This window comes from Thalia democratica, chromosome 8 (genome assembly GCF_965202585.1).
Source record: "Thalia democratica chromosome 8, ktThaDemo2.hap1.1, whole genome shotgun sequence".
Classification (NCBI taxonomy): Eukaryota; Metazoa; Chordata; class Thaliacea; order Salpida; family Salpidae; genus Thalia; species Thalia democratica.
The window spans coordinates 20015181-20035551 of record NC_139172.1 but is presented as its reverse complement, the minus strand read 5'-3'; the positions used below and the strand labels follow the sequence as shown (position 1 = coordinate 20035551).

At 25.3% G+C, this 20371-nt stretch overlaps 2 protein-coding genes across 2 annotated transcripts; one reads left to right on the top strand and one right to left on the bottom strand.

Annotated features, from left to right (window-relative positions):
* Positions 1 to 401: 401 nt before the first annotated feature.
* Positions 402 to 12366, bottom strand: LOC145842713 (uncharacterized). Its single transcript, XM_082950190.1, has 6 exons — positions 12127 to 12366; positions 9715 to 9834; positions 2678 to 2758; positions 2141 to 2282; positions 903 to 1069; positions 402 to 732 (listed from the first exon to the last, which is right to left on the bottom strand). The coding sequence occupies exons 1-6, from the start codon at positions 12172 to 12174 to the stop codon at positions 640 to 642; spliced, it is 651 nt and encodes a 216-aa protein (XP_082806316.1). The 5' UTR covers positions 12175 to 12366; the 3' UTR covers positions 402 to 639.
* A 3890-nt stretch (positions 12367 to 16256) lies between these two features.
* LOC145842971 (glutathione peroxidase 7-like) lies at positions 16257 to 18700 on the top strand. Its single transcript, XM_082950443.1, has 3 exons — positions 16257 to 16390; positions 18113 to 18374; positions 18543 to 18700. Exons 2-3 carry the CDS (start codon positions 18173 to 18175, stop codon positions 18698 to 18700), a joined length of 360 nt encoding a protein of 119 aa, XP_082806569.1. The 5' UTR covers positions 16257 to 16390; positions 18113 to 18172.
* Positions 18701 to 20371: the final 1671 nt, after the last annotated feature.

Genomic DNA, 20371 nt, shown 5'->3' with positions numbered 1-20371 from the left:
TAAATGACTTTTTTTATGTTTAACTTAAATTGGTACATACGTTTCATGCAAACATACAAACCGGTGTGTAGGCTTCGGATCCGAAATTCATAGATCCGATAGATCACCACTATTAAACAACCTATTCTACCTAAAAATAACAAAATACTATAAAAAAAAGTCTTAATAAAAACAAAACATCTTAAAACGAGATATAACACAACAAAAACTAGCTCAAGATTAAAAAACTTACAAACTAACCTGAGTTTTGCGAAAAAAGTTTAATTATCCGAATATTGTGCCAACTCTGTTTTAAACTTAACACAAAATTAAATTGACATAAATTTGTACGATAGTACATTTTAAACTTAAATTTTACCCTATTCATTAGTAATGAATTTTTAAAATAACTGTAGTATTCATTGACAATCTTTATTAAAATGAAATGTTCAATACTACTTATTTAACGCAAACTATGAACAATAAAATTAATGCAAATGCGTAAATACAAATAATGCAGGTTGAAAACTTATGACGTATGCAACAAACAACACGAAAATGGCAAAACATTGAAGGGTAGTGGTAAGAATTCACAACAAATAATTCAAAAAATAAATAAAAACTTGTGATATTCGAATTCCATGCAAAGAAAAATATGATTCAAAATGCTTTTTTTGGCTGGTTGTAGATATTTTTGCTTTTCAATTTGTAAGAATAACTCCACGGCTTCAACCCGGAAACACGGCAAGGCTTCTGTAATATTTAAACAGTATTGAAAAAAAATCAAAAAAATATTCTTTACTAGTAAAAATATAGTAGTTTTAGTTAAAAAATGTATACATACATTTAAAAACAAATATGAAATTTCAAAAAACGTTTGTTTAGTAGAACACCATATATTTCGAACAAACACATGCACTTACATTTTTTGAGTCATCCAAAAAGTTGTAGTGTGGTTGTTGAAGAAACTTGGTTTCAACTTTTAGCTTTTCTGAGCTTTTATTTTTTGAAGTTCGGTGACTAGGGTTTGGCGTCGTGTAACATTTTGGATACCTGTGCCACTTTTCACTGCTCATTAATGGACCAGCATCTATAATGATTTCAAAAATAGTTGTAAAACATTCAAAACTGTGCACCGTTTGTTTAACTTGAAACCAAACTTTTCAAGCTTAAGCTTATAAAAAACAAAGATTTTGTTGATAAGAAATATTTTTATGTTATGTTAAGTAATTATTTACAAACTCTAAATCACAGAGTAATAGGAAAACAAAACAATGCTCAACCTTTAGACTTTAAGTTTAGTGTAAATTAAAGTTTGAAATAATTAATAAGTACTGATTTACCAGATCCAGAACTTAGTAAATACTAGTTTACTAACTTTTATTTAAAAAACATCTGCTAAGTATAGAAATTTAAAACTATTTAACTTTTTTCAACTTCTAAAAGCTTTATTTTTGTAGATAAAAAAATACAAATAAAATAAAAGTGCTTAAAATATCACTTTGTTAAGACTAGATATTAAAATGTAGGTTTGGTAGATTACCAGTAATAAGTAAGTTTAAATCAATAACTTTTTTGTTTCTCAAAGATATAGAACAATTTTCTACTTAAAAACTTAGTTTAAAAATAATAAGAGGTATTTAGAATGGCCACCGATTTTTTGAAATTTTTTTCAAGGTTTTTTGAAAGTCTTCCAGGACTTCTGATTTTATCCTATGTATTTGAAAGTACAAGTTATCTTGTCTACTACAGTAGTAAATTCTAATAAAAATTGATTAATAAAAAAAAAAGTCGAAAAAATATTGTGTTGCTACAATTTGCAAAACTATTGCTACGTGTTTTATTAGTAACCCTGAGTGTTATAGATGTTTTGATAAAAACTTATTAATTTAAAGTTAGAGTAGCAATGCAAATTCTACTTCTAAATAACTTATAGCAGTAGTTAAGTAATTATTATTTTAGTTGTCATCAGTCAAACATATTAAAATGTTACAATTTTTGTGCAACAAAGACAACTTTTAATTCAACATAATAAAACAAATTTATATAGCTCTCACAACAAACAAAAAAATAAAAGAACTATTGATCTTAAATAGTCATTTTAATAGTAGGTATTAGCAAGGAACCGGATAAGCGAGGAAACACTGTATAGTGTATATACCTTTATAATTAGCAAAAAATTCACTGATGAATTCTTCTTTTGTTCTTGGTTTTGAGAAATCCGAGGTTAGAGGAATTGATTTATCCAAAGTAGGGAGTGATGAGCGCTTCCTTATTTCTGGTAGCTTAGCTTTCCCTATGCTCTGAATTATTTGTACAGTAAAAAAAAACAGCAGTATATATTATTCTTAAACCAAAAAGCATGTACACTTTATTACTGAACTAGAATACAGATCAAATATAAGGGAACTGAAAAGTACAACTCTAATATAATATCTATGAAAAGAGACTTAGTTATAAATTATTTTGATTAATTTTATTGACATATGTTTCTGTGTGTTAACGGATTAACATATTAACTTATTTAAATATTAATCCATTAACAAACAGAAACATATGTCGGTACAATAAAAGAAGATACTGTATTATTTGTTTTTATTATATATTCCAGTGCACTTGTTTCACTAGGATCTTTTGTTAACAAACACTTGAATTTATACTTTTGAATAGATTAGTTATATCATAATTTGTAACTTACTTTATCCAAATGTTCAGGGTAAATGTGATCTTTATAACGGTTGTCGTGCATTGAAAAGTTAAATTCTTTGGCATTGTTATTCTGGAAAAATATTGTACATAACTTTATATTTAGTTAGAGCTAAGGATTTAAAATACTTTTTTTAAAATAACTATTTTAAAAAGTGTTCAACCTTATAAAAAAATTTATATGAAGGAAATGAAAAACTTCTATTGTGTATACTTTATTTTCCAATTTTATATAAGTTATTTATATTTCAAGAATAGAAGGTAAGATTTAATTAAAATTGTTATTGCTAATTAAATCTTATCTGAAACTTACTTTAATAAAAAATTAACAACTAATTTGTAATATTGCAATCAAAACTAACTATTAAACATACATTTAGTTCTCAAAACCATTAACTATGTGGTACATTAATAAAAAAGAAAAAAATAAGTTACTGACCGAGGATAAGGGGTAACAGTGATAGTAAATAATAAATAAATAATTTAATGACCGAGGGTAAGGGGTAACAGTGATAATAAAAAAATAAATAAATAAGTTACTGACCGAGGGTAAGGGATAACAGTGAGAGTAAAGAAAAAAAAACTAATTAAAAGAAAAAAAATAATAAATCAACTTATGCATAAATGTATCCGTGCAAAATTGCCTGCTCGTCCCTTTGTGCAAAAGTGTATTTGTGCAATTTTGTGCCCTTGTGCAATTTTGTACGGTTGTACAAATTTGACGGCTACCCATAAAATTAAACTTATGTTAAAAAACATCTTTAATAGAATAACAACATTAAAAAGATACTGTAAAGCTATTTTAAATGTGCTTTTTTGAAAAGAAACTAAAAGGTATAAAAATATTTTTATCTTTATGATAGATTTTTTGTATCTAATCGAAATTTTGTTATGTTATATGTATATATACTTATTTGTTTAAACTAAAAAAGATTGCTTAATTTTCTGAAATGTAAAGAGCTTATTTAAATAAAAATGTGCAAACTAAAATTTTTATTTACTTTTTGATTTACATTTTTATGTGCAGTTTACTATTCTATTATATTTGAAAAACTTTTTGCCACCGAAACCTGGTAATGAATAAAATGTTTAAATTGCGCATTATTATTTATATTATATGTAAAAACTGTTTAGAATTCTAGGTTTTTCCAGGTTTTATAGTGATTTGTTAGAAATTTGAGGTTTTTTCTTTTTTGCTACAAAATTTCTCAAAGTCCAGGTTTTTTTTTGCCCAAATTGTCAAATTCCAGGTTTTTCCAGGATTCCAAGTTTTTTGACAACCCTGAAACAACGCTTCGAATTTTTTTTTGTAAAATAAATAAAGCTATTTTATAACAAGGAGTTACATTCTGTGCAATGCTTATACTACAATATTTTACTTTCAACTTCAGGCAGTTGGCAAAATCAGGTGGTGAAAGTGGAAATTTAAAGTACGTTAAATTTAAGTCTTTACCTTTATATCTCCAGATTAATCAGTAAGCAATCTTTGATTGCAACAACTTAAAATATCTTAGCTTTTTAAAACTTTATTCAATCATGAATTATATCTAAAACTATACTGAAGAAAACCTGTTAGTCTTTACTCTTAAATACTTTAATCTAAATTTAGTTTAAAAAATCGAATTTAATAAAGTTTGTTTTAGTTAGGAGTATGCTTAATAAAATCTTCAAAAAATTTTAAGAACATAGGTATTTAAAAATTTTTAAACTTTTAATGATACAAGAAGTTAAAAAAAAACTTGTAGAGTTTTAAAATTCTCGAAATAATCTATAATTTTATGGTTATCAAACTGTTTACTTTTAAAGTACTTGTTGAAGTTCATAAATTTCAATAAGCAACTTAAAGATTTAGTTTACATACTAACTAATGTATTTAACTAGCATCAATAACAACTTTAATTTCTTGAAATAATGGTAGAACCGTCTAACATTTTATAGCAAGGGTTGCCACAGATTGAGCTGAAAAAAATCCTGACCTTTTTAAACGAAATTCTTAATTAAAACCGATTTAAAATACATAACCAAATACTTGAAATTATGTAAGATTTCCACTATAAATTTTTAACAGGTTAAAACTAGTGATCTACCGTGTCCAAAAATTTTGGATTCGGCCAAATCAGATTCTTAATTTTAAATAAGGATTCGGCCGAATCCGAATCTTATTTTCAAGTTAGGATTCGGTCGAATCCGAGTCCGAATATTTTAATATTTAGAATCCGAAAGATTTAATCTGCTTGTTAGGTAAATACAATATAAGTTTATAAATAATAATTACGAATTATACTATTACTTACTTCGTAAAAAGAGTTTGAACAACATTTTTTACGTGTTAATAAATACATTTTTATTTTAGATTAAATCATTAAAAACAAACAAAAAAACGAATGTTCTGCTGGAAAAAAATTAAGCTACATACACAAAAATTAGTTTCAATATTTTGATTGCCATGCAAGCAACATTAACAACTAAGTTGTACTTTTGTTATGCGAAATAAATAAATTATAGACTTTAGTAAATGCTTTAAGCAGAAAACAAATCACAAAAAAGTTAAAATATTTTACGTTTAACTTAAGAGTTAGTTCTTATTGTGACCGTAAACGAAATAGATCATAAACTTTTGCAAGTGTTCATATTTATAAAACACAGTGCAATTGTAAAAAAAACATGGAGTCATAATAAAGTGAAATATAATACCATCTGTAGTAAAGGCCTAAAAGAGTATAGGAATTTCAATTGTAATAAAAAGTTTTTAATTTTCACTTAGGACAGGGTTGCCACTTTACCTGGAAAAACCTGGAATTTGAGAAATTTTGAAAAAACCTGGAAATTTGATCAAAAAACCTGGAATTTTTAATATCTTTAACATTTTCAGTTGTAAAATTTTGATTTGACACAAAAAATCTATCATATAATTAAGATTTTTGTCATCATCAAAAATTTTTTTTATTAAAAAACACATTTAAAGTAACTTAACAGTATCTTTTCAATGCTTTTAATCTATTTAACACAGTTTCTTTAACAGAAATTAACTTAAAACTAAAAATAGACCCAAAAATGTGTGAACTTTTAAAAACCTGGAAGAAATTTGGAAAACCTGAAAAAATGAGTGGCAACCCTGTTAGGATTACACTTTTACCATAAAAAAAAAAGAAATATATTAATTTAAGCAACTTTTTAAACATATTAAACGAACTACAATCTCTGTTACACTACAAAAGACTATTTTTGTTTTTTCAAGTTGTGGTAGAGAAACAAAAGTTTTTTGCTGTTCTTTGGAAGCAATCGATTGCGCTTTTGCTTGTAAAGATTCCCAGCTTCAGAAACTAATCTTTCAGGATACACAGAAGGTGATGGTGCAGCACGATATTTCCTTGTAAAAACTAGCAAGATGTGGGTATTTTGTCTTGTTAAAGCTCAACCAGTTTAAGACTCAATCCTCTTCAGTTTCTGCATTCAAGTTTTCTGTAGTAAAAAATCCCTTTATTTCTGCTTCAATTTCTTCATCAATAGATTCCTGTTGCTCGTCCTCCTGTGTAGCTGTGTTTGATTCTATTTTAAACAAGTTGATGATAAACTTATTGATGTTGAAAACTTCTTCGGATCAAAATGTACAGAGTGTTGTGGTTTTTCTGGTGGCAATATAGGAGAATCACCACCTTGATTAGCCTCGAAACAGATATGCTTTTTAACATCTAATTTTAGCTGCTCTTTAAAATTATTTTAGAGGTAAGAATATTAGAGGAAAGTCAATATTGTGGATTAAAAGCTGTTGTGACTAACAGTAATTTGTTGCTATTCAGGTTTAAGTTGTTGTTATTGGTATAGAACCTTCTTTCGCAAGGCTCTCCTATATTTTTGTACAAAGTTTTACAAACATTTGATACTTCTTCTTAGTTTTCATAAAATTAATAAACTTTGTCAGTGATTTTGCATGCGGGATCACGCTTGAGAACAATGCATTGCTTTTACTACACTTCTTTGTTACAAAAAAAAAGGTTCGAGCTGTAGAATAATGTCATTACCAGCTACCATTCTTCAGGTGTAATATTTAAAACTTGATTGTTTTTATACTTAGCCACATACTACCAGACACTTGATTTTAGCTTTTTTAGTCTCTCTAGCATAAGATATGTTGAGTTCCACCTTGTATCTACATTTTGAACAAGAAGCAAGAAACTTTTTGTTTTGTTTGTGCGTGGTCAAAATCTACCTGAAATATAAATAAACTACCAACAACATTAACATTATTCAGGATTGCCACTCTTTAAGTCAAAAAAACTGCCCTGAGTGGACCTTAAACTGTCTTGAGTCACCTTAAGATTTTTCAAATCCTTTGAAAAAAATTTAACATCTTTTCAACATCAATAAAAATCAAGTTCTTAACAAAATTGGTTATAAAACTAAGTATAAAAACATTGAAAAGATACTGTAAAGCTACTTTAAAAGTGAATTGGAATGATGAAAAAATTTTTCTATGTGTCAAATGAAAATTTTACTACTTAACATGTAAAAAATGTTCAAAATTTTAAGTTTTTTTAATCTAAATTGTCAAATTTCATGGTTCCAGATTTTTTGGCAACCCTGTAAAGATAATAATATAACTTCAATTATTTTAAGATTTTGTTTTCATAATAATCTGTCATTCCAAAAATAGAACATCAAATAAAATAAAAATTATTAAAAACTTGTGAGTTATAGATGTTGGTGGGCCAACATCCAAAGTCTCAGTTGGGTCTGCTTGACTGACTGTCTGTGGGTAGATTGTCAACCTGACCGTTTTGCCCATACTTTTCCTGCAGACGGGGTGACTTTCTAGCACGTTTGTGCTTTTGACCCTCTGTGGGCTGCTTGGTGTTTGTATTATTTAAATTGGACATACTAAATATAAAACACTTTTATACTAACTTATTATAATGTATCAGTGAATTTTATCTATCAATACTAAAGACTATTCTAGGCTACTTAATATAAACTAGGCAAGATATTTTGGGTGATGTATCTATTATACAAAAGAACCACACAACAATATTACAAAATTATTTCTTACTCAAAAAATATAAGCTGCTTTTATAACTATTATAAATCACTAGGCAAAAGTTTTTTTGATGAAATGTTGCATCATTCATTTTAAGCTTTATTTCTCATAACTTTAAAAATCTTTAAATATTCTCTTAATATTTAGTGTTCAACAATGAGTAATGCAAACAGTTGCAGCAGTTCATTGCAAATTAGTTAAGACTTTAATTTTAACATATTTTTTTCTATAGAAAATTATTATTAAAATAAAATATTAAAATGTTTGAAGTCATAACATATATGTCATAATTAAAATTAACAATTAAATAAAAGATAAAATATTAACAAAAAGTATATAGCTAAAAGTATGCATGCATCATCATTATTTTCTTTTTTAAGTTGCACAATGAGCGAACATAAAAAAACTAAATAATGATGAATAAATAAGAGCGGTTATTCAAAAAGCTGAGATTGAATGCCTTAACTATGTACTTAATTTTGTTTGAGAGTCTAACAAAAATAATTTATCATAGTTTTTTTATACTGTGTGCAAAACTCTAAATCAAAATTGATAAAGCTTTTGTAAGTGTGAAAAACCGTTTTTTTTTATCCGATCAAGAGTGAATTCATTAACTAGTTTGACATTTTATTTAACTTTTGAATATCAATTAAATAAAATTCGAAAAGTTTAAAGTGGTCTGCTGAATCCAAATTTTATTATGAAATTAGGATTCGACCAAATCCGAGTCTTATTTTGAAATTTAGGATCCGGCCGGATCCGAATCCAAATCTCATTTGAAATTGGGATTTGGCTAAATCTGAGTCCAAAAAGGCCAGATTCGTACAAATCTTGGATTCGGTAGATCACTAGTTAAAACCATAGTTTTTTGCAGTTTTTTTAGTTTTTAGAAAATAACATTAGCAAAATGCAGTGCTAGTGATGATAAACTTTCTTATTAAAAGCATGTTTGTATCAAAATTCTAGATTTTTTCTGACTTTTTTCGAAAACCTTTATTTTTTCCTGACTTTTGCCTTCTTGTTTGTTTTTCCTGATTTTCCTAACTTTGTAGCAACCATGTATAACAAAAGGTCACAAAATATTTTATTGAAAACAAAAACACTTAATAAAAAAACTTTTTGCAATTTCATTAAAAATTGTCCAAAAAAAAAAAACTGTAATACCAAGTAAAAAAAACAATTAAGAAACAATAAATACATTCATTATACCAAAGCTTAAATTAAAAGCTAAATTAATAAAATTATATGTAAACTATGTAAAACAAACCAGTAACAAATAACTAAAAAAATACAATTTATAAATATAAACTCAAAAAGAAATAAGTTGGTCAATTTTACATATTTATTTTTTCTGCAAAGCTAAGGTTTCAGGTCAAAAAATTAACTACTTCAAAAGTTTTCAGTTGAAAATAATTTTGTTCTACTTATATCATTAAAAAGTTATCCACACTATAGTTTTAAAAGAGATGTTAAATATTAATCAAATGTTGACATTTTGCTAAACAACTATACTTTTTTCTAAAAACCACCCTTTTACTGTTTAATACTATGATTTTGTTGAGTAATTTTCAAAGTAAATTTTTCATTGACTCAGTTTATTAAACTATTAGTTATTCTACTAACGTATGTTTGTTTAATAGAACATACAAATTTATAGTATACATTGCTACTATTGTAGATTGGTAGTTTTTATTAAATTTTAGTGTTAAGTGTTGGTTCAAAACACAGTACTTAAATTCACAGATCTATAACAACTTTGAAGCATATTCTCTAAAATATTGTGTACAACTATGTTAGAGTTATATCACAACTTTAAATAAAAAGGACTTATATTAAACTTTAATTAAAACGTCTAAAAATGCAAGTTTGTTTTTTTTTAATAATAAGTTTGCTTATTATTACTTAAATAATAAGATAATGAACTACTAGTAATTGTCTACGGTAGCTTACAGGTTAATTTAAAAATATAGTATCCATACAAAACTCAAACTCACTAAAACTTTCTTTTCAAAACAAGAAACACGCCTTTGAAACTTTAATCCATTTTCAAGCATTTTATTTGTTGTTGTACAAAAATGAGTTTTACCATCATAAGGTGCATTTCTTGACTTGAACTGGAGGAAATAAATTTGTAACATATCAGCTATATAAAAGAAAATGCAACAGTTAAAAATAAATCAAAATATAACACAAAAAAAAAAACAAATTCAATTATTATTTCGTTGTAAAATTTTAAAACTTACATACAAAAAACTGCCAACCAAGTATCAGGGTTCCCACTAAAGTTCCAAAAAAAAGTCTCGGTAATTACCTAGGATGATGTTGCAGCAATATCAAGCTGAATTTATATTATAAATAAATGTCTTTTATAACCATAATTTTAGGCTAAAAATAAATGTTTCAAGCCAAATATGTTTAATCTAAAAAGAAACTTTGTTTTGTTAAGCTACATAATTACATAGTAAGAATTAAAGTTATTTATTAGAAACTAAAATATTTAATTGATGTTATTTTATAAAATTGTAATCAATATAAATTATTGTATTGTTATAATAACTTTATATTGTAAAATAAAAACAATTAAATATTTAAGTTATATAAGTTCATGATAGATAAGTTTAACTTTATCTATGTATTCATAAAATAAAAAGTTTTTGCCTAAAATTATGGTTAAAAAAAGACATCGAATATAATACAATTTCAGCTTGATATTGGTGCAACATCATCCTAGTTAATTACCAAAACCTGATTCTAAATAAAACCTAGTGATGTTTTTACAGTCATTTTAAAAGAAAAGTGTAATGTGCTAGAAGGTAATGTTAAGCATTGCTAGTTGTCCTAGACAAGACTTTAAAAGGTATCCAAGTGGTGTGCAACTCAATAACTAAAAGTTTTTTTTGTGCACTAGGTCCTATGACCAAATATTTGAACACTTTTTTGTCGCTCAATAAACAACAATATAGTTGCTGTGTAAACAGAGTTCATCTTAAATTTACAAAAAAAGCTTTAGGATTAGAATAGGAAAATACAGCAAAATTTACTGAAAACTGTTTTATGTGCTCTAGAAGGCCAAGTTTGTTTTTAAACATTTTTTATCTGAGATTATTTTTGCTATCTTTGCTTAACTTTTGCATTGAGTTAAACAATTAGATTTATCAACAGTTAGATTCAATGTTCAATTGATATCTTCCACAACCTATTTTGTAAACATTTTTGAATTTAGCTTTAAATAACTTAATTCTTAACTTTTTCGAAACTAGTTTTCAAACTTTAATTTCTTTTCTCAAGAAATTTGTTAACATATTCTTATTTAGATTTTCTTTCAAGTATTTTTATTTTTATGTTTCTTTAATGGTTTACAAGTTTTTTTTATTGGGAATGGGTCTAAATTGCACAACACAAAAATGCATGAGGTTACTAATTGCACAAGGGGACTAAATTGCAGAGAACAAAATTGCAAAAAGACAATTTTGCACCAAGGTTCAATTTTGCACAAGTTACATTTTTGCACAAGAGTAAAAAATAGAAAAAAAAAGGCTACCAACCAAGAGTAAATGTTAGGGGTAACAGTTATGGTAAAATTTTTTTTTTTTATCCCCTCTTGCATAAGTGTCATAAAAATTAAAGTTATAGCACTAGGAATTTTGATTTTAAAAGTACCTTGTTTTGTATAAAATACCTATTGTCTTCAATAACTTAGTTTTTACTACTTTAAAATGATCAGACAAATTGAGGTTACTATCATTTGTAAAACTGAGATACTTATAATTTTCTACCTTTATTATAGATGAATTACCTATTTTTATATCTAAATTTGTGTTTTTCCATACTTCTGTTTTACCAGTTTGAAAGAGCATGAACATTGTTTTATCTGTATTTAGTTTAAGCTTATTATCCTTTTACCATTTTGATATATTATCAGGTTCTGATTTAAGGCATGCAGTGTCTGTTTTGTAATTGTCTTTTTTAAATGTGGTATATAATAATATATCATCTGCAAAATTTAGTTCGTTTAGACTGGTGCTGTTTTGTAGATCATTTATGTATGACAAAATCAATAGTGGTCTCAACACAAAGCCCTGTGGCACTCCTACTTCTACACCCTCCCAATCAGATTCATGCCCTCCAAAATTAACATATTGCTTTCTTTCAGTTAAATATGACTTTATTAACTTATGTATTTTTACATTTATACCAATGTATTCTAATTTGTCTAACAAAATCTTTCTATCCTTACTGTCAAGGGCCTTGCTCAGATCTAATAAAACAGTACAAACTGAATTTCCCTTATCAAAGGAGGACAATGTACTTTCCACAAACTCTGACTAGCTAGACTATGGGTGCCTGCAAAAGCACACAATACAAATTAAACAAAATTTAATAATTTAAAGTATTAATTAACTAACCCATAATCCAGATTGCTTCAAATCATAATACTTTTTTCTACTTGCCATTACTTCACTTCCTTGCTTATATATTTTTTTATTATCTTCAGGTTATTGTTAATAAGTGCTGGCTAACTTTTAAAAATTACTTTTAGTATTCCAAAGGAAAACAGCTACTAAGTTGGTATGGAGATTTTGTACTTTTTATATAAACCAAGACTTTGAGTTTGAAAAAACTTATTGAAAACCTAACAAAAAACATAAAACATTTAATTTACTCTTCACGAAATTGCCAATTATTTTATATTTTTGATCTTATTTTTGATTTATTGAAATATTTGTGTCATTTTGACCTTTTACGTTTTTTCAACTAAAAGCATTGTATAAAAATACTTAACCTGTCGATCCTTAGACAATAAACTTTAGTAAAATTTTATAAAAACATAGTCTTTATACTTGATTGATGCATAACGTGAATGATTTTTACTATTATTTTTGAATAACTGTAGTAATATATGGTCATAAACCTTGAAAAGACATTAAACCGCAACCGTAGGGTATGACTATCGATAAGCAATAGTTTTTTGTTCACCATGTTTTATACCAAACTTTTTGAGAGCTATTTTCATCGTTTAATAAACAACCATTAAACATTTATAAACTAAACATTTGCTAAACGTAATGATTTATTAAAAAAGTTGAAAAATAACAAGCCTATTATATTTGTTAAATTAAAAAAAATTCTAACTAATTAACTGTCATTAACCTTTTAAAAAAATTTACAAAAGTAGATTTATAAAATAGTTTGTTGATATTTTAAATATTGTATAAAGTAGTAAAATAAAAAACTTATATAAAATGTAATCATTTAATTAAAATTTGATTTCTTAAAAATTAATATTATTGTATTAAAAAATGTCAAGTAATAAAGCCTCTCGAGACTAAACTAGATTTTAGAGTCGAGTAGACTGTTTCTTTTTAAAAGCAGACTCTTTTGAGTCTAGTTTCTTTTTATAAGCATAGCTAAAAATGTAGATATTGAAAAATAACTCTTGTAAAATCTACAAAAACTTAATCTTCATGCGTCTAGATTGTAGAATTTACAGTTAAATAAATAGTTATAACTGTTGTAAAAACACATTACCAATCCATCAATGAAGTTAAATAAAATTAAAATAAAGTTCAGTTACAAAAAATCTATAAGTTTTTGTGTTTTTTAACAAAAAAAAAAACGTCATGTGTTTTGAAGCCCAATTTTTATTGAAAATTGATTTGCAGACTGTATCTATTAATTTTTTAAGAGTAATCTTATTCATAATCTTCACAATTCTGCACTTACTTTTGATTTGTTCTCACTTTTTTGTATACTTCAAGTTAGTTATATCCCTTATATTTACTTTTCAGCTGGTTTAAAAGTTCTGCATGTTCAATCCCTTGTCTGTATTTGAAGTATCTTTAGTTTTTCGGTTCACTTTTAAAAATTGTGTTCTGAGTTGTTTTACATTTTTAACTAAATTATTTCAAAAAGTTGTTAAAAACATAGTTAAATAAAACTGTAGTTTTAGTTGTAATGTCAAAAATTTAAACAGAAACAAAAGAAAGTGATTGAAAAATACAGACGGTTTTTTGAATTGCAGAAACAAGTCAAAATCTACCTTAAAAAGGAAATTACAGACAGAAAAATAACTTATCAAGAAAAAATCAAATCTAAAAATGATACGAAAATGTAAATAAAAAACATAGTAATAAACAGTAAACAGAAGATTTATACTACTTTTATTACAGCCAAGTATTTAAACTTATATAATGTCCTGGACATGACTTTAAACTGTATCCTGGTGTATGACTCAATAACCGAAAAGTTTTTTCGTACACCAGGTCCTTGGACCAAATATTTGAGCTTTTTTTTTTGTTAAATAAACATTAATAATATATAAACTGTCAAAACTTACATGCGAACTTAAAAATAATGAGAACAGCTATGTACTTAGTTTTTTTACTATTGCATATATATATATATATATATACTGTTTATTGAACGATAAAAAAAGCGCTCAAAAAGTTAAATCTAAGGACCTGGTGTACAAAGAAAACTTTTGGTTATCGAGTCGTACACCACATATGTGTCGACCACTAAGTTTTGATCTTGCAACTTTCAAATCAGTTAATTTTAAAAGCCTTCATTAGGACACCTATCCCATCAGGCAAGACAATTGTATTTGAAAGTAAAAATAAATCAAAGTTAGGAGCTGAAATGTACGAAAGGGAAGTCCTTTAGTTAACTTATTTAACTATACTGTTATTAGTTACTTAATATTTTAACTTTTTTTAACCTTAAAAAAACAAGTAGTTATTTTGTATCAAGTCCAGTGGTGTTATATTTTATTTGAGGCTATACAAAAATTGTCAATTGTCTATCATTTTATTTTGATATACAACCCAAAAAAAAAAATTTACAAAAAAATTGTTGTAGAAGTCTAATTAAAAGAAAATGTTTAAAGGAGGCTTTTAAAATACGTAATTGTTTTAAAAGAACAAAACTATTTTTCAAGAAGTTTTGATCTTCAGCTGTTTTTTTATTTTTCATAACAGTTTTTTTAAAGTTTATTAATACTTGGAATGGTTTAAATAAACTTAGCAAAAAAGATTAGACAAATATATTTAAGAGCATGAATAATTTTTCGATCAAACTTTAATTCAGTTGAGTTGTCCTTCAATGATAAATAATTTTTTTTATATTTACCTTCACTTAAAAAGTACGCGTTGAAACTTCGGTTGTAATAATTCCTAAGAAAATCAATTTCTTAAGATTTTATTTACTAGATTTTAATTAACAGTTGAACGACCTAATATTGATATTTAATACTTTGATAAGCTCTTGTATCAAAGCTTAAAATTTTTACTTTTTATTCGCAAATAAACACTTTACTGGTTTACTTAAACTCCAAACTTTCAATCTAATATTGTATATACTACAACGTTTTTTTCATCTTGTCATTGACTTTTATCTTTTCTTGAATACTTAGAAAGGTTTTATAAAAACAAAACTAAAGGAAAATTGTTGTCAATGAAAAAAAATAAGTAGATTTTTCAATAATAAACTAATGATTTTTCATAAACTAATTTTGAACATTTATCACTTTCTAAAAAAATCATGTGTAAACTTTTTCTTCTCACATTTGTATAAGTAATTTTTCTTTACAAACAATTTTATAAAAGATGTTTTTATATTTACAGGTTTAGCCTAAATAAAAACTAATAACTATTTTTTCAATTGTTTTTCATAAAAAAAATTAACTAAGTCTAGACAAAGTGTAAACTTGCATCCAGGATTAAGTTAAAACATTTTTTCTTAATTTTTTTTGACTATTGATAAGCTACACATAGACTTTTTCTGTATACTAGTTTTGTCTTTATATTGCTAATATGATTTTTTTTTTCTAGCTTTTAGTTTTTCATTTGTCAAGTTAGTATAACAGTTTTAAAACTTTTATTTTATTAATTTATGTTTTCTTTTAACATTTTTATTAAAATAAAGTGTTAATACATTTCTATTAGTAAAAAAGTATATACACAATCTAATTAAAGTACTGTTGCTTATTCATTTAATTCAAGTTTTCATATTAATACTACACTAACTCTTAATTAAATACAATAGCTTGTATAAATACTTGGTGGTTTAATATGCTAACTTCTATTATATGATACATAATGATTTAAGTTCCTACACTAAAAGCGCTTTTAAAGGTAATTAATTTTATACCAACTTGACATTAAATAAAGTATCAGTTTTATTTCTGAATTGGAGAACACATTATTTTGCACTAAATAAAAGTTTAGAAAACTTTTAAATTATTTTGTAAATAACCGTGTAAAAAATAACTTATTTTCAAAAGAATCTTCATTACAAAACTATTAGTATATTCAAGGAACATTTTTCAGTTTAGCTTTACAACGATTTATTTTATAGAACTAATAAGCTACTGATAAGTTGACGTTGACTAATAAGAACTTCTATCAAACCTTCAAACGAAACAAGAAAAAATGCACGGCGACTAACGATGCATGAAGTTTAAATGACTTATTATTGTATTGCAAGCTTTATAACCTATCAAAACTTTGCTAGTCTTAAATAAAAAGAGATTCAATGATTAGTTTATCGTTGTTAGTTTGTGTTTGTTTTTTCACTAAGACAGCAACAGTATTTGCAAACACAAACTTTTATTCACATCATGTAAATGATATTTTAGGCAGAAGTGTTTCACTTGAAAAATACAAAGGAAACGTGAGAAAATTTTTATTTTTATAAAGCTAGAAAAAAAATCTAAACTGTTATGTCTCAAATTGATAATTTTAAATATAAACGAAGAAAAACTTAAAAAAAACTGTAATTAATAACTTTCCATTTATTTTAATTGTAAATAAATTTGAGCAAAGCTAATCTTACTTTTAAAGTGTTTAAGTAATAGGGTTTTTTCATACGATTAAATTATTAAGATCTGAAATAAAAACAACATTTTTACGAGACTTAACATAAAATTTTTTGAAAATTTTTGTAAAAATTTTAAATATTCAAAAGATTTTAGTAATTAGTAATTTTTTTTAACCTGTTTAAAGTACTTTTCCTGCGATTTAATCAGTTAAAAAAAACATTGTTAAGGTTTTAATTGGCAAATTTCAAGGTATATTTTTTTACTTCAGCAAGCATTTATATTTAAAAAATGTTTATGTACAACTATTTGATATATATTTTTAAAATGTAACAAAGTTTTTTTAGAACATAAGGTATTGATAAATTATAACTTGCTAATCATGATTTTTAAAAATACTATAGTACTTAAACCTGTTACTTGTTAATAATAACTTTTTACATAATCTTATTTTTAAAGCAATAAAGTATACGATGTATGGATTTAAAGTTTAATGTTTAAGTAAAACTTGAAAAAATCATTTAAAGTTCGATCCAACGAAATTACCCAATTAATTCCCTAAGTTCATCTTTATTTTGAGAAAAAAAAGTTAGATTTTACATAGTTTATACTTCGAAAATTTTAAGGAAAAGTATTTGGTGAGCTATTTAATCACATTTTTTTTCTACGGACTTTTAACTAAATAATACTTTATCTTTGTTAGAATAAACTGTCTAGTTTTACTATTAAAAGTGAATATATTTTTTACAATGTTTTAATTATGACAGTTACATTTAAATTTTAACTTGGTACCTTAAAAGTTAGTCAATTAAGTTTAGCAACAACTAAACTTTATTATATTAAACTTAAAAAACTTAAAGTATTAAAAATTATTCTTATTTAAATTGATCTAATAAAGCGAAGTACTGTTTGAGAATTTTAAATAGTTTTTTTAGTAAAATTTTAAGAATATATTTTATTTTCAGATGTTAATTTAAGATAGAAGAAAGTTTATTAAACATAGAACGTTTTCAAGGAAACGAACAAAACACTTTATTACCCAATACATTTGTCATTTATAGTTACCTTTAGTTACAGTAAACTATAATAAAGTTTCGATTGTAATAAATGTTTGCTAAGATTTTTAATTTAAATTAGTTTTTAAAATATATTTTTATAAGTTTTAAATTATAGTCTGTTATCAAATTTATTTGCACGTTAAGTAATGTTTTTAGATTTTATTATATTTCTCTATTAGTAAGTTTTTTCAGCAGAATTGAACATGTTTTAATAAACGAAAGATCTTTTCTTATTTTTATTATTATTTTAGAGCTGAAACAGTTTTTCAATATTAAAAAAAAAAATATTTATAAAACTGTCCCAAGCTGTCCAATTCTTTTATAAAAGTTTAGACCACATGTATACTATTCATTCTAAAATAGAAGAGTTTCTATTTTTTTTCCAAATAACTGAATTTAACATTTAAAATTCAAACAAAAATGACCTCTATAAGCAAGTATTATCCAGTACTATCAAATTTTTATTTCTGCTGATTCTGAATTTGTTTATATTTGTCCAAACAAAACCAATTCAACCAGGTTTCTCTTGTGGTCAACGTGGCTAGTGAGTGTGGGTACACAGACATTCATTACAGACAAATGGTCGCCATACAAAACAAACTCAAGGATCACCCGTTCGTTGTACTTGCTTTTCCTTGCAACCAGTTCGGCAACCAGGAGCCGTACAGCAGTACAGAGGTGGAGGCGTGGGCAATCAAACGTTACAAGATGAATTTTCCTTTGTTTGCCAAGATAAACGTCCGAGGAAACAATCAAAATCCGTTATACGCTTTTATTAAAGGTAATAAGTTTGTTTATGCCATAGTTATTCAAATATATCAAATCAAAACATGAAGCTTTATATACAATTTTAAATTGTTTTACATAATCCGTTTTTTCCCTTTGTCTTAAAAACCAAAAATAAACCAGCTAAGTTTTAAATTATAATTAATGAATAAACTAAACATAGAAAAAACTGGACTTGAACCAACATGGAACTTTTGGAAGTTTCTTATCAGTGAGGACGGGCGAGTTATAGGCGGTTGGGGTCCTCACACAACTGTTGAAGATCTGAAAAATAAAATCTACAAATCCCTTGGTCTAGCTGCCGAACATGTTGAGCTCTAGAGAATTAACTTGTGTTTTTTTTTGTAATTTTCAATTGAAGAATAAATTTTTTAGCAAGTTATGTAGCAATGTGAAGTTGTTCTATGTATACATGCATACTTAAGAAAAACTATATAATATTAAAAAATATATTGTAATAAAAGTTGTTTTTTTAGCAAATTTAAGTTGTTTTATTAAGTTGACAGCATAGTTTTTTTCTGACTTGAAAATAAGCTTGATTATTGTTTTAATTAAGTTATGTTGCAAGATTTTAAGGATAAAGTTTATGCATTATTTCATAAAATATAAACTTGTTTTGTTGAAATTATAGAATAATTTCTAATCAGACTGTAAAAATCAGTAGTAGCTGTTTTAAAAAAAAGTAAGAAAGATTTTAAAGTAAACAGTACTAGTAAGTATTAAACTTTTTATATGATGACTTTAGATGTTTTAAAGCTTAATTAAACACGAAAAAGAAAAAAAAAACCGTTTTAAAAAGGCAAACTACAGTTTACATAAAAAATTATTTGCTGTTGATTAAGTCCTGTTTTGTTTAAGTTCTATTACGTTTTGTTAGTCGTCATAAAAACTCGTTTTATTACTTTTTATTAGAAAAGTAATAAAAATCTTGTTAATTTGTTTGTAAATCATATATTTGTTTAAAAACATAAAGCTGACTTTATAAAATAACTGTCATCGGTTATCTATGTAATTGCCACGTGATTTAGTTTAAAAATTGAAATTGCAACTGATGATTTTTTATGAGTCTAGAAATTAGAACACCTATAAATTTCTTTTTTAAAACTTAATGTTTGACGCTAAAGCTCAAATATTAAAAATGCCACTTTTGTAATTTTTATGGTATATCTGCATTAAAACTAAAATAAAACCCATGCTTATTGGTAGTTGTACTGCAGAACGTTAATGAAAGAGCCAACAATTGAAACGGATAGTTAAAAGTAACATCATGATAAAAACGTAAAAATTACAAAGGCAAGTACATCACGAACTTGATTGCTATTTAAAAAAAAAACAAACCGCAACTAAATCTGAAGATATTTTTACAAGGCTTTGAAATTAAGTATATTACTAAGGGCGACAAGAAAAAGCTGATAAGTATTTACACTTTACATTGATAACTATCTATAAAAGTTTTGGTTTTTACCTAAAAGTAATACTCTACAAGAAACTAACATATCACTGAATATTAAAAAAAAATTTAACTTATATTAAAAAGAATAATAGTAAAAAATAAATTTATATTTATATTAATTAAGAATTGATGTACTATTTGTTAGTACACAAACTGTAATTTTTTACTAAACTTTTTTGTTGCGTTGAATTAGAAAGAATTAAACATGTACTTGCAATTACGTTTTAATATTCTAATCAAGTTTTAGCAGTAGTATTGATAATTCTACTTTTTTAAGACTAGAGGCTATATTATTTTTTGCGGAATTAGACTTACTTAAAAAAAAACATCACTGTACATTTTAAAAATGTTTTCGATAGTGTTCTTGTAGAGGTTGTTATATCTTTATTAATTATTGAATTTCTAAGTTAGTTCTCTAATTTTTTTCTTCAGTAAAAGATATTAATTAAAAATTTTATATTAGTATTTATTTTGATACTTAATAACTAAGTAAAATTTTTAAAGAGTATAAGAAACATATCGCGTTTAAAACTAGTTAA